Source organism: Nicotiana sylvestris, chromosome 10, assembly GCF_000393655.2.
Source record: "Nicotiana sylvestris chromosome 10, ASM39365v2, whole genome shotgun sequence".
Lineage (NCBI taxonomy): Eukaryota > Viridiplantae > Streptophyta > Magnoliopsida > Solanales > Solanaceae > Nicotiana > Nicotiana sylvestris.
This window is the reverse complement of record NC_091066.1, coordinates 144,600,122-144,614,323: the sequence shown is the minus strand read 5'-3', so window position 1 is coordinate 144,614,323 and position 14,202 is coordinate 144,600,122. Positions and strand designations below refer to the sequence as shown.

Sequence of the window (14,202 nt, the reverse complement as noted above, 5' to 3'; positions counted from 1 at the left end):
TCCTTGCTAGTATTATTGTTATTATGCTATCTTTATCTTTAATTAATTTTATGACTACATATTTTTATTTTATTTTTACTTTGATTAGCTTTACTGTTTTTTTTTTTTACACTTGTATATTCAAACTTATTTTAAAAAAAATACTTTTTTGAGTTGAGAGTCTATCGAAAATAACATCTTTACCTCACAAAGATAGAGGTAAGGTTTGCGTACACCCCATCCTCCTTACACCCCGTTTGTAGGATCATACTGGTATATTATTAATGTTGATATGCCATTTATTTTAATAGAGGAATAGTGTCGTATAAAATGAAGGAGGTAAATGGCAAGGCAAGACCAATAGATTTCACTATATCTTTATACAACAATAAGTTCAAATTTGCTATAAATGCAGATACGTGTGTGTATATATTTTATATACCTAAAAAATTTCACTTGTATTTAAATCAAATCAATTGTATTCAATAAGCTCGCATCCACTGCCTTGGATCTTCAATACACATGTAGAACTTTCATGTGCCAAAAAAATAACACAACTTGATATATATTGATTCTCTTTGTAATAATAAATCAACGCAGGTTTTTCTGATGAAGACGATTTTCATTGGATTACCGTGACATGTCAATATAATTAATCATCATCCACGTGTCGTCATTAAACTCTATAATAAGATTAGAAATAGATCGTTTGTTGACATATATATATCACAATATAATTGTTTTCATGGCCATATATGTTTTTGTACAAGAAAAATTGAAACTCAAGTATATTTAACTTGTATGTAATTCATTAATCTGACCTGTCAAGTATCAAGTATGCTTCCATGATTATTCTTTTCACTGGAGTAATAACTAATAGGCTTAAATTATGCATTTATGAACATTTACATGCAAAAATAAATAAATATAGAAAGCGCACCAAATTGGCATATGAAGGCCCTTACCTATATGCTTAGAACTTTAAATACGTTAGTAAATTATTTTCGCCATTAACAATTACATACATTAGTGGCAAAAAATCAAGAATTTTGCTAGTTCAAGAGTATTTAAAATTTTATACATATATAACAGCAATAATATTTGATGTATATGTACTGTATAACTTGTATAAGAATATTTAACTGATCATCTTTCGCCGCTGTAACTAACATAAGATAAGTTTGTGTTTCTTGAAGATATTCGAGATTAAGAAAATCATGAAATTTGACTAATTAAAGAAATGAAAAGTGGAAAGAGGAAAAGGTGTTGGATATTTTATAGATCCCTTTAGCAATAGGCAATTTGGCATGCAATAATGGGGCAAAGAAAGGAGTGGTCCTTTAGCCATTGGATGCCAAATTATAGTAATAAAAAGGATTGGCTCGACGAACAAGATCTACTTTGTGGGACCATTTTCAACCCAAAAACATATTACTACTTGTGTTACTGCTACAACTCAAATAAAAATTTGGGTTCCCATTAATTTAGGACCGTTTGTCAATAGATATTTTTGCGTTTTTTTTTTTTTTGTCAAAAATGTGTTTGTCCATGAAATTTTACAAGTTTTTGAAAATTTTTCGAAAATGAATTTTTTAAAAAAAATTCAGAAATTTTTGTACTGCAACAATTTTCAAGTGAAATGTATGTCCAAACACAATTTCAAATTTCAAATATTATTTTTCAACTTAATTCCAAATACTACTTTTTAAAAAAAATTATAATTTTTATATCCAAACGCCTACTTAAATTTGCCCGGGTAAAGCTCATTTAAGGAAAAAGTATTTTCTATCAGGAATTTTTTTACACTTTTTTTCCAAGTATTCTATTTATGAGAGAAAAAGAAAAAGAAAAAAGAGAGACAAAAAGAGAGGCAAAACAAAAGAAGACAGACAACAAGTTGAGTTTGCATTACAAACTTTTTTTTGGTTTTCACCCGCCGTTCGGTATCCGCATTGGAGCCCGATTATATTCGGATTCGCGTTGCGTAGGGTCCCATTTGGGGGGAAGCGCTCCCTACCAAAGTATTTTCCATACCCAGGACTCGAACCCGAGACCTCTAGTTAAGGGAGAAGCAGTCTCATCCACTGCAGCACATCTTTCGGTGATTGCAGTAAAAACTTTATGTCTCTTTGCAGACCCAAAATCTGCATATGGAAAGTTAATACTTTTATTTGTATTTGTTCATCCACGGTCAGACAGCTTCTCCATGTGCATGTTGCACAAAATTTGGTCTCAAATCATGCAATTTTTGTTCTTTTTCTACGATTTTCTTTCTCTCTTCCTTTTTCTTGTACAACTTTCCTTAGTATGAAATAAAAGAACCACTGCTCAGGAGAAGTAATAGCTCATTTCAAAACATAAATGAGAGGTTTCTTTTTTGTTGGTTCAATAAGTGAGAGTTCCTATCTCTTTTTACATTCTACTTAGATTTCATAAGGAGAGACCTTGCCGTAACTAGTGAATTTACTGCCACGTAACTAGGTTTTTATGGGTTCGGATCGTGAAAACAACTTCTTGCAAAAATACAGGATCTGCGTATAATAGACCTTTGTGGTCCGGCCCTTCCTCAATCCCTCACATAATGGGAGCTTAGTGCACCGAGCTAACCTTTTTTCCACTTAAATTTCAGAAATGTAAAATATATTTCATTGTCATAGCATTAACCATCAAGGTAAGAGAACAAAGTCTAAAAATAGGTCAAAAAAACATAAGCAAGAACTATCCTTGAAATAAGCCAAAATAAGAATAAAGACAACCAAATTCAATCAATGAATGGGTATCATTTTTGCTTTGTGTTTAATTAATGTTTAAGTGTCGAAAAAATAAATTACTGTTTAAGAATCTGCCTATTACTATTATTTAGTACTTAACTCTTTATTTTGGTCATAGATTTAGTTTTTTCCAAAGTAAGAAATATAAAAAAGGAGTAACAAATTCCAAATGCATAATGCAAATGAACAATTTTGAGCTAGTGGCAGGTCAAGGATATGAGTGCACCAGTTATTTTACAGCTTGTTTGGATGGTTGTTACCTATTGTATCGTATCGTATTGTATTGTTACTTTAAATACAATATTTGTTTTGATTGTTACTTAAATTGTATCGTATCGTTAAATCCATCGTTACATAACAACGAAATGTGCCACTTTATGTAACGACCGATTTGGAGTGGTCGCATCGTTACCTTGTCTTTTTCTCTCAATCTCACCCTTTATTATTATTAAATTATTTTATTTTATCATTTACCCTACTTTTTTATATAGTAATTTTACCTTGTATCATAATTTTTCTTTATAATATTGCAAGTTTATTCTTCATATTGCTGGTGTGTGATATCATGAAACGATGGCAAACAACACAAGCTATCCAAACATTATATTTATCAAACGATACAGTACAATACAATACAGTACGATACAATACATTATGAAACGATGCGTAACAACCATCCAAACAAGCTGTTAGAATCCAACAACAATAACAATAACTACAACTATGTATCACACAAAATTAGGGTCGATTACATAAATTTATCTTTTATTTAATTTCATTTTAGGCTAACTTTTACAATCAGACTATATATAGAGAGAGAAGGGGAAAAAGCCTCAAATTAATATAACAGAAATAATTGCTTTTCCAATGATAAAATTTGGGGGGAGGGGGATCACAAATAGCCTGATTTACTTGAAAATACCCGAAGTTTCAAAAATAATCGAATTTTAGTCATTTTTTTTATATAAAGATAAAATTTGAACGAAAACATCCTTAAAAATACGAAAAAATTAATATGCAGGAGTTCGAATTTAGCATATTATGCTAGAACTTTTTATGTTTCAGCTAAGGTATTTTTGTCTAGATTTTATCTCTTTAAAAAATAATAACTATTTTTTATGACTTTGCAAACACTAGATATTTTTCAATTATCGGTCCAAAAACAAGCTAGTCAATGCTATTTTCACTAAAACTTGCCCCATGAAAGAAAAATCATGAACTAATAGCCTGTTTAACCAAGCTTATTTTTGGTCAAAAGTGTTTTTTTTTGTTGTCAAAAGCACTTTTGCCCAAAAATTGAGGTGTTTGGCCAAGCTTTTGGAAAGAAAAAAAGTGCTTTTGAGGATAAGCAGAAGCAGAAAAAAGTAGCTTCTCTCTAAAAATATTTTTTTGAGAAGTACTTTTGAGAAAAATACACTTAAAAGCAGTTTTTTAAAGCTTGACCAAACACTAATTGTTGCTCAAAAGTGTTTTTCAAACTAATCAGCCAAATACAAACTGCTTCTCACCAAAAGTACTTTTGAGAAAAACATTTTTGAAAAAAAAACTTCTCAAAATAAGCTGATTTTTGCAGCTTGGCCAAACGGGCTACAAGTATATTTCAATATTGCTTTCAGCTTCTAAATTGATGAGAAACAAGAAAAAATTAAAATTTGGTATCAAGCATATTGTCCACATTGAATTCAAATTAGAATAAAATAATCAGGTATTATTGAAAACCAATCTTTGGCGGTAATTTGCACTTTCCATTACTGCCATTTTCTTACTTACTGGACAACAGGACCAATAAACAACAGCAGCAGCTCATAAACCATATTTTTCCACACTTTGCTTTAAAACCTTCCATCTTAACTGTTCCTCTCCTCTTAAACTCTTGTAAGCACAACCCATCTACACTTTTCTCTTCTTCATCTCCTCCTTTGACCTTTCCCCTTTATTCTTTCTTGATTAGTTGCTAATTTTCATTTTTTTAATCGATTTTAGTAAGCTCAATTTTGCCAACACTTTGTTCATTTGCCACTGTAACCAAGATTTCACTAGCCACCTTGCAAGCCAAAGGTTTGATTTTTTATTTTTTTTTGCTTTCTCTTTAGTATACAAACATTTCTTAAGTTGGGGTTTTTGGATTTTTTTTCCTTTTTAAAATGGTTTTATCTGCACACATTGTTGTTCATTTCTGAATTTGGTGTTTGATGCTGCTGTTTGTATTTCAAGGAGCTTATAAATTAAAGTTAGTTTAAATCTGACCCTGGTTAAAGATTTGTCAGACTGGTGCTTTGTATTGTTAATAAATTTTTAATATTGTTAATTGAGTGATATACTCTTAAGTGTTGTTTGAATAACAAACAACCTTGATTTTGTGGAAAAAAGAGAATCTTGATTTAAATGGTAATCTCTCTGCTATTAGTTTTGAGATCTTTGAGAATTTTTACTTTTAAAATGCATTTTCTATGTTAAGCTGGAGGTGTTGTACTAGGTTCTTGTAGTGTGGATATCTTTATTTTTGCCTAATTAGATTATGCTTGTTTTGATTTCTTATTTTGGATATCCCATTACAGCTGCTTTCTACGGTTCAGCTTTGATTAAAAGACAATTCTGGATTTGGATTAAAGTCAAGAATTTGGTAGAAAAGACTTAAAAACTTTATTATAGAATTTTTATCTTTTTAGCAAGTTAAAGTCACACATTTGGTAGGAAAGTCTTAACCTTTAGTGGAGAATTTTCCTTTTTGGTTGCTTGATTCTTTTTGTAACTTTTCAGGATTCTTTGTTATGGTATGTTAATCTCGTGAATGCGTATGTTTGCTCATGCTAGAATTTGTTCTGAGATTTCGAAGGAGTTTAAAAATACATGAGAAATATAAATCTTTTAGGACAGTGTTACACCTTATCAATTGCCACTGTAGAGTAGAGTTCAAATCTGGGCAGGTTGTAAACAGTAGAAAATGAGAAAGAAAAACAAGGAGACACTTCTTTGAAGCCATTCTCTTTTTATATTATTCCAATCAAATGCTTTCCATTTCCAACAGTATTAGCTCCTCCATTTGCCATAGTTCTTGCATTATTTGAATATAGTGCAGCTTGAGCGCCTTACAATGTAAAAGAGGCAAATCCAAGATTTAAGTTTGAAGGTATGGAGAACAGGCAACGTTGGGATCAGAGTTTTAGGAGAGAGACTAAGTAGTTACTTGAGGATATCAGGGCTTAATGAACAAAATAGACAAGATTAAAAAAAAGAGAGTAAATATCAGACTCATTTACTATCCAATGTAATAGGTTCCTTTCTATATTCTTATAGCTTGCTCGTTGTTTGGAATAAATTCTCTTCTTTTCAGTTTAAATTGTTTAAGATCTATGGAACTCATCAAGTATCATGGATCAGTTCCAATGTGGGGAATGGGAGTGTGTAATCTTTCTTTTTAGACTTGTCACATTATCCTAAATATATCAGCTCGTGTACTGAGCATGATGCTTGCTTTCTCAACTCTGAAATTTTAGGCTAAACTTTAAATTTTTAATTCTCCTCGATCATCGAACTCATGTGATTTTTTACATCTACTTATTGATGGTTACCTTTTATTCTCAGGTGATTAGTTCTCCAATTTTCCATATGCAGAGTGCCAGAAGTAGTGATACAACTTGCAGCAGTGGAATGTTGGAGCTTCATGAAGATATTTAATGCGCATGAAGTTGACTAAAATGAAGACCACACAGGTTATTTTATCTATTTTCTAACAGAGTTCCCTTTGTTGTGTTCAGATCTTCCATTTCTTGCTCATTTACTTGGTTATATGTTGCATTATTTTGGCAATGCGACTTAGCATTTTCTAGAAGTGTTAAAATGCTGCTAATTGGAAACAATATTCGCGCTATTAACTTGTGGCGAACCTCTATAACTTTTTATTTAAAGCGTGAGGATTCTCTTATCTGCAATTAGGTTATCCATTTTGTTCTATAATAAGTGATTACAACACAGATAGTCTATACTAAATAGGTTATAGAATAAAAATTTCTGAAATTCTGAAACTCTTGTGATTTTTATTTAAAACATAGATTAAGTTGGTTAAGTTATTATTCAGATATGGAATCTTATTTTCATAATTTTATTATTTCATGATATATTGCAGGATCCACAAAACACTGTAGAAAAGAAACCATCAACCCAGGCTTCTCATGAAACCCAAAATGACCCGCAGAACCATACAGTTGATACACCTGTAGCTGATGCAGGTTCTGTTTCTGCATCAGGCAATGATAATCGGAAAGTTTCACGTGAAGATATTGAACTTGTAAGACAGTCTCTAAACACTTACTTTTGCCTAGATCATACATTGGGAAGTTGTGCTCGGGTCTTTTAACTTCATGATGACATGTTTATTACAGGTCCAAAACTTGATTGAACGGTGCTTGCAACTGTATATGAATAAGGATGAAGTAGTAAAAACACTTCTTAATCGTGCAAGGATAGATCCTGGATTTACAACTCTAGGTAGGTACATGAAGTTATTGATGAATTTGTTTATGCATTGTGATTGTGGCTGCTTGCTTTATATATGCTATCTACTGTTTCACGTGTATTTTGACCAAGTATTTTCTGGTCTATGACTATGGTTATATTTTTTTTTTGTAAGACTATGGTTATTTTCAGTTCCCAATTTTTAAATCTTTTTCATATTGTATCCAGTTTGGCAAAAATTAGAAGAAGAAAATGCAGATTTCTTTCGGGCCTACTACATTAGGCTTAAACTGAAGAAACAAATCATCTTGTTCAATCATTTGCTTGAGCATCAGTATCATCTAATGAAATATCCTGTGCCTCCAAAGGTTCCATTGGCTCCGATGCAGAACGGGATTAACACCATGCCAGGTAAATTTATTTGTCGTATGAAGGTGAGAGTTATTGCATTATTCTGCTTTCGGATTAGATTTTAAAATTTGAGATTGTCCAATCATCGATTACTGATCACGCCCAACTATGCCTTATAAAAGGACAATGTGGACGTTGCAAATATAACCTGAGTATTTATGCCCCGAGTCGAATCCACAGAGAATTAACCTATCAATTACTTTCGTTGAACTTACTAAATTCTTTAGAATCAACTTCCTCAAACGTTGTGAATAACAGTTGATGGTATATTTAATAACTAAGATTGAAAGTCAATAAACAGTTGTAAACTAAATATGCTTAAGTTGTGAACAATAATGAGAAGGTTCTAAGGTAGTGATTTCCCCTATTGATGGAATCCCTTATGTTTATGTTTCATATAGATTTACCAACACATCTCTATCAATCATGAACACTCTTTTTACCGTGAATCTCTCCCGAGTAATCACGATAATTTACTAGACGCACTCTCTCGAGATACGCTAGCTGGCTTTGTTTATTACAGTTCACTTTAGATTGCACCCAAGACTTCGTTATCCCTAATCCCACTTTTAAACCCGCAGTTATAGATCCCTCTTATACTTTGGGAGTGATGTTGTTCAACAATTACCTAAATATGCACTCTTTCCCGAGTTATGTATACTAATTAGGCACAACTAATTGAGGATCCTGTCAATTAACTACAACAAACACGTAGTTGAACAAATAGAGATTAAACTGGCAAACCATATTAACATAATCAAGAAGTTCATCCTTCAATAGGTTCCATCAAAACCCTAGACAAAGGATTTAGCTACTCATGACAATGGGTAAATAAACTATGAAAATATTCATGATCAAAATTGCCAGAAAATTAAAGAGAAGAAGAAAATATGATGTTTTGGGTGATCTCTCACACTTGTTTTTCTTGCCAAAGTACTCTCTAAAACATTACATGCCTCCCTTGGGCGAGTTCTATTGTTTAATATAGGGTTTTGGGCTAAAAATCCCGTGTTTTGCACTTCAGTCCCTCAATTTTCCGCTTCCTATCGCGGTCCTACCGCGGTTACGCCAGGACCGCGGCCAACTAGCCTCTCAGAATCCGCAACAGCCTTCTGCCGCGGTCCGACCGCGGTAACGCCGGGACCGCAGCAGTCCATCTCCAGTTCTGGTTTTGCTGCCTTCGCGTGGTGCACTTAGCGGATATTGTAAGATTGGCCTCTTTTTCTCCGTAGTTGATCCCAAAAGTACTCCATAGACTTCTTTTATTGTATGTAGCCTGCAAAGCATGAAAAGCACTAATCAGAGCATTTTGTTATCACTTTTTACCATAAAAACTATACAAGAAGGTGGTTCTTTAGGGCCTAATTATAGTCCAATTCACCTATTATCAATTACTAAGCCTTTTTTAGGTCCGTCTGTCCAATCTTTTCATTTGTGAACAAGTTGGAGTGGCTGGTCTAGCTGAAGCTATGGCTTATTCAATTTTTCCAGCTTCAAACCGTGCTAATTTTTATCAGCAAAGAAGCTTAAATATTTTGGCGGATGAATCAGTATCTTGTAGGAACTTGAAAATAATTTTCAACTGTATACAACATAAGGTTTTACAAAGTGTGTAGTTCATCTTGCCCTCTGCACTTCCTTTCATCTGCTTCCTTTCTTCCTCAATATTAAGTAACATGGCCTTTCAAATTGTAGTTAAGTTACTTGAATAGAGCATGGGGATATTGTTATTTTCAGAACAGGTGAGCAGGTCTTTTTTTAGTTTTATTATCGCTATATTCATTGCCACTTGTTTCCAGTGCAGTCAACAACTTACCCATGGGATATCCCGTCCTTCAGCAACATCCAGCTCCAGCTGCAGGTCAACCTCATCTTGATTCAATGGGCATGTCCAGCTGCCATGTGGTTAATGGTGTGCCAGCGCCAGGAAACTATCATCCCATGAGGATGAATTCTGGAAACGAGTGAGAATTTTTTCTTACATAGGAATTAGTTTTCCTTGATTCTAAGATTGGAAATTTATTTCTTATTTTCCCAAATTTGGTAAGATTCGAAATAGCATTGAAGGTTCACAAGGGTTAAAAATGAGTATAGGTTGGTGAAAAATAGTTACTTTATCTGAGTATGTCAAACCTACTCAGGTAAAGCCCATGTCTAGTTTTAACTCTTCTATCAAGGAAATGAGGTTCATTTCTTCTTCTTCTTACCAAAGATGAATAAATTATTAATTTGATGGTTGAAGTGCATTGGCTGCTGGGATGAAAAGCTATTTATATTTGTTGGTGGAGACACGGCTTGAGCAATGACGCTTTACAATTCTTTTCTGCTGACAGTATGCTGATTGACACCAGTGCATCAGATGTAGCACCAACTATTCCACCTAGCAATGCCATGTCATCAATGTCAGATATGGCCGTAAGCCCTACATCAGTAGCTTCCAGCGGCCATTTTCCCTTTACAGCTTCAGAGATTTCGGGGATGGGAGTTGACACGTCAGCCCTTGATGCTGCTTTCCCATCTGATGTAGCAAGTTCAGTCGGATTAGAACTTCCACCAGATAATGGTGTTGGTAATTCTAGGGATTCACTGAGATCTTTCGCTCAGCTTCCTTGGAATTTTAGTCTTTCAGATCTAACAGCAGATTTGTCCAATTTGGGAGGTAAGTTTGCTTATACAACTCTTATCTCTGGTTATTAATTTGCAATGAGGTTCTACTTCCCTCTCACTCCTTTTGTGCATCCTTTGATGTTAAGAAGAGTAATTGATTTGAGAACTTTGTTCTTGTTGTCTTATTCGAAGCATTACAAATGAACTCTTATGACAATTCATGATATGGAGTTTTATCAAAGTTGAAGATACTCGTCCAGAATCTGATCCAATGGCTTTTAATATTACATATAAAGTCCATTTGCCTAAAGAGAGTTTATTTTGCATTATACTTCTGGAATACTAGATGAAGGTTGCGATATGTTGCTCTATTTAGCACCAATACATGTATAAACTTTAATGTTAATAGTCAACCATTGCAAACTGTAACATTCGGTTTGGAGAAAGTATGGTAAGTGTACACAAAATCAGGGTACTTCTAAGCCAAGTAGGAACTTTGGTGCGGGAAGAAGTCAGATTTTTCACAATTGAATAACCATATGTCTGTTTTCATGAAATATCTTATTTTTGCTTTTTCTCTAGCCAAAGATCTTTACTTCTCGATGTTATTGAAGTTTTGGCCCCATTGTAAGATGTCTGTATCTCTGCTATTCGGCTTTCAGAAAACTTTAGAAGTTTCCAAGTTGATGCCTTCCTTTGCCTTAGAGCTAAATGTATCTTCAGAATTTTCCAATTTCCAGGGAGGTTGTTTTTCTTCAGCTTTAGGAAATGCTTTATAGTTTTTGGCTCTGCAGCAGAAGCAGCACTACTTGATATTTATCTCTATCAGTTGTGTGTTTCGTTAATTTCTTGATAAACAAAATGCTTGACAAGCAAAACAAAAAGAGATTCATTTGACAGAAAAATTGACTAGTGCATGGTGTACTGGCTAGTTGGCCCTCTGCCCGGACAGGAAAAGGTGGGGGCTTGTTGGCATTTAGATTCATACTTGTCAAGGACTTTTTCCCGTTTTGTGATAAGTACATAGTTTTCAAGTATTTTATTATGTGTTAGCTTGTTTTTTGTTAGTTAGCGGGGTACACAGGCAAATCAGACAAACGGACTGCAAACATGTTGCATCACAGTATTCCTGTTCAGGGAGAAGGGACCAACTTTACAGATTAGATTAATGATATGTATTCGAAGATGTGTTTTATAGAGATATAGTTGCAGTAGTACTAGTAATGAGTGTGATAATTTGTATGCGCTGTTTGTTCAATGAAGATTTTATGGATTGCTTTTTTGCTCAGAGTTTTTGAATTCTTTTCCTCTTTTGTTCTGGTTGACGTTTATTACAGATCTAGGACCTCTTGGAAACTATCCTGGTTCTGCATTTTTGCCTTCTGATTCAGACATTCTACTCGACTCTCCTGAGCAAGATGATATAGGTGAGATTATTTACTTTCTTGCCCATCGAATGTTATGCTTTGAAATTTGAATCATTAACCGTGAGATGTTCAACAAAATGTTAGCATTAAGCATATCAACTTGTGTGCTGTTTTTTTGCCTAAGTTATTAGATGCACTTTAATGGCTGATGATGTGGTCTTTCGTGCTCCTAATCTTCTTTCACGACATTGGACTATAATAGTGGTTTTGTCTGGAATCTGACTTCTGATCCTTGTTTCTGGCTTTCGTTTGTTGCATTTGCAGTAAACACGGTTAATCATATATAAATATATAAGTTAGAAGTAAACATTGATACATGAATGCACATTGGTATATATGCTTGGACCTATACAAATATTATTAGTCTGCATTTCCATATGCTTAAAAGGCAGTCCGGTGCACAAGGCATCCCGCGTTCACGCAGGATTTGGGAAAGGGCCGGGTGTGACCCTAATGCAAGCATTAGTGGCTACTTACACTGCTCGAACCCATATTCAAATGCTTCTCTTTGAAAAATTCCCATTTTTCTGGTTTCCTCTTTGAAAAAGCTAGAGGTGGTTTAGCTGTAGTGTAGGATATATACAGTAACCATCACAACATCATCGGTTTTTTTCTTTTTAACTCAAACAAATGTTGTTACATCTGCTTTATGTTTAATAGATGACTGTTCTCTTGCTTGATTTGTTTTTTTCTTTTTTTTGGTCAGTAGAAGAGTTCTTTGTCGATGTTGATGCGGATCCAGGACCAACATGTCAGTCAGATGAAGAGAAGTCCTAGCTTAAATTGAGATATTAACGTTGCATTTTGCGTTTGAAATTAGAATAAGTCTGTTGTAAAATGATTATAAACTGATAGATTGATGAGCTGAAACCATTGATTTAGATGTGGCAGATATAGTCGTTATTAACCTAATTTAGATATATCTTATTCTTGGGTTGTTATTATCAGATCTTTGTTTCATTATTAGTAGAAGCAGGAGAGAATATGTTCAGTTCCCTCCCTTTTTGATACTGAAAGTTTGTATCTGAAGATAGTGAACTTTAATCTTTCACAAAGGACATGTTGTTACCTAAACATGTTATAATTATGTTCTTTTTGGATAATTGAAATATATGTTTATGCAAAGACTGGTATATTAAAATTCAACTTTGCACTTGACCAATATTGTTGTTTTAATTAGTGGGAGATGGCTAAGATTTGAAATCATGAATCTGGAGTTGGTGGTGACCAGCCCAGTAGATTTGAATTCAACTTGAATATAAATAAATAAAGATTGATTACATCAAATGTGGTAAGTTAATACTACTTAATAGGTATTTGGTCATATTATGAGCCCGTTTGGATTAGCGGATTTGAAGTAACTCATAAACATTAGGTGTGCTGAAAAGCATTTTTAAGTGTTTAAACTGATTTAATAAATAAGCAGTTACATGTTTGGGTACAAGTGCTGAAATTGATAATAAGTTGTTGCAGTATTTTATAAAAGAATGCCGATAAGCTCTTTTTCTGTTAAGATGACGTAAATAACATTAGAACTGTTTACACTTATAAGGGCATAATTTCTTCAAAATTTTAGATTCCAAATCGATTCAAATACAAAATATTCTTTTGTCATTTTATTTTAAATACAATTATGCTTAGATAAGACAATTTTTATGATAAACATTATTTATTTTATGATAAGCATATAATCATAAGTTATAACAATTAATAAATTGACAAAAGTTTCTCAGTAAAAAATAAACCTAAATAGGACAAAATATTTGAAGAGAAACAAACACCGTCTTCATCACTACAATACTTAGAAAGCAATACTCAAAAAATTTGATGTGTCCTCATTATTACATACAGTTCAAAGATTAATACACAACCACATAGATATAAATATGCAAAAGAATAGAGAATTTGCTTATCTTAAATAGTCAATGAAAATTGCAGACTTGAAGGGGGGTGTTAGATTGAAAAAATACTTGAGGCAGCGAGTATCGATGTAGGAATTTTGTTTTAAAAAGAAATATTTTAAGGTAAAATAGTAAAAAAATTGGTCAAACTTAAAGTGTTTATAAGCTAAAAATTCATAAATTGGAGTGGCCAGTTTATGGCTTTTGGCTTATTTTTTACTTATAAGCACTTGGCTTATAAGCACTTTTAACTTTACCAAACGCGTAGATAAGCCAAAAAGTGCTTATAAGCTAGTTTGACTAGCTTATAAGCTTAGCCAAACACCCTCTATATCTTGGTCAAACTATTATTATTATTTATTAAGTATTTGAAAAAGAAGAAAAAAATGCCATCGCCGGTGATCAAGTTGACCTAAAAATGCCACTCCACGCTATGGCTGTCCAACGGGACGAGACCAAATTAACGGGACAGGACGGGACGATATTTAAGCGGGATGGAGGCGGGACGGGACGAAACGGGACGGGACAAACGGGAAACGTTCGTCCCATCCCGTCGCGCTAACAAACGGGATGGGACGAGATGGGATGGGACGGGACGGGTTCGTGGGCCTTAAGTGTATTTTTTTTTTTTAAAAAACGTCTAGTTTTTGA

The 14,202-nt window shown here is 33.5% G+C and overlaps 1 protein-coding gene across 4 annotated transcripts; it reads left to right on the top strand.

Annotated features, from left to right (window-relative positions):
* The first annotated feature begins 4,516 nt into the window (after positions 1-4,516).
* Positions 4,517-12,660, top strand: LOC104220678 (uncharacterized). 4 transcript variants are annotated; one of them, XM_009771584.2, is made up of 10 exons: positions 4,517-4,625; positions 4,734-4,808; positions 6,366-6,463; positions 6,877-7,038; positions 7,133-7,238; positions 7,434-7,616; positions 9,421-9,580; positions 9,950-10,275; positions 11,561-11,650; positions 12,357-12,660. In XM_009771584.2, exons 3-10 carry the CDS (start codon positions 6,428-6,430, stop codon positions 12,425-12,427), a joined length of 1,134 nt encoding a protein of 377 aa, XP_009769886.1. In that variant the 5' UTR covers positions 4,517-4,625; positions 4,734-4,808; positions 6,366-6,427; the 3' UTR covers positions 12,428-12,660. The 4 variants fall into 4 exon arrangements, with proteins under 4 accessions (XP_009769886.1, XP_009769883.1, XP_009769887.1 ...); XM_009771581.2 differs by having other exon boundaries at positions 6,336-6,463; XM_009771585.2 differs by having other exon boundaries at positions 4,565-4,808; positions 6,336-6,463; positions 12,360-12,660.
* The last annotated feature ends 1,542 nt before the right edge of the window (positions 12,661-14,202 follow it).

Excerpts from the sequence above, each read along its gene's own strand:
- LOC104220678 (XM_009771584.2), top strand. The coding sequence starts at position 6,428 with ATGCGCATGAAGTTGACTAAAATGAAGACCACACAG. Across the intron at positions 6,464-6,876 it reads CTAAAATGAAGACCACACAG|GATCCACAAAACACTGTAGA; the intron begins GTTATTTTATCT and ends GATATATTGCAG. Across the intron at positions 7,239-7,433 it reads TCCTGGATTTACAACTCTAG|TTTGGCAAAAATTAGAAGAA; the intron begins GTAGGTACATGA and ends TATTGTATCCAG.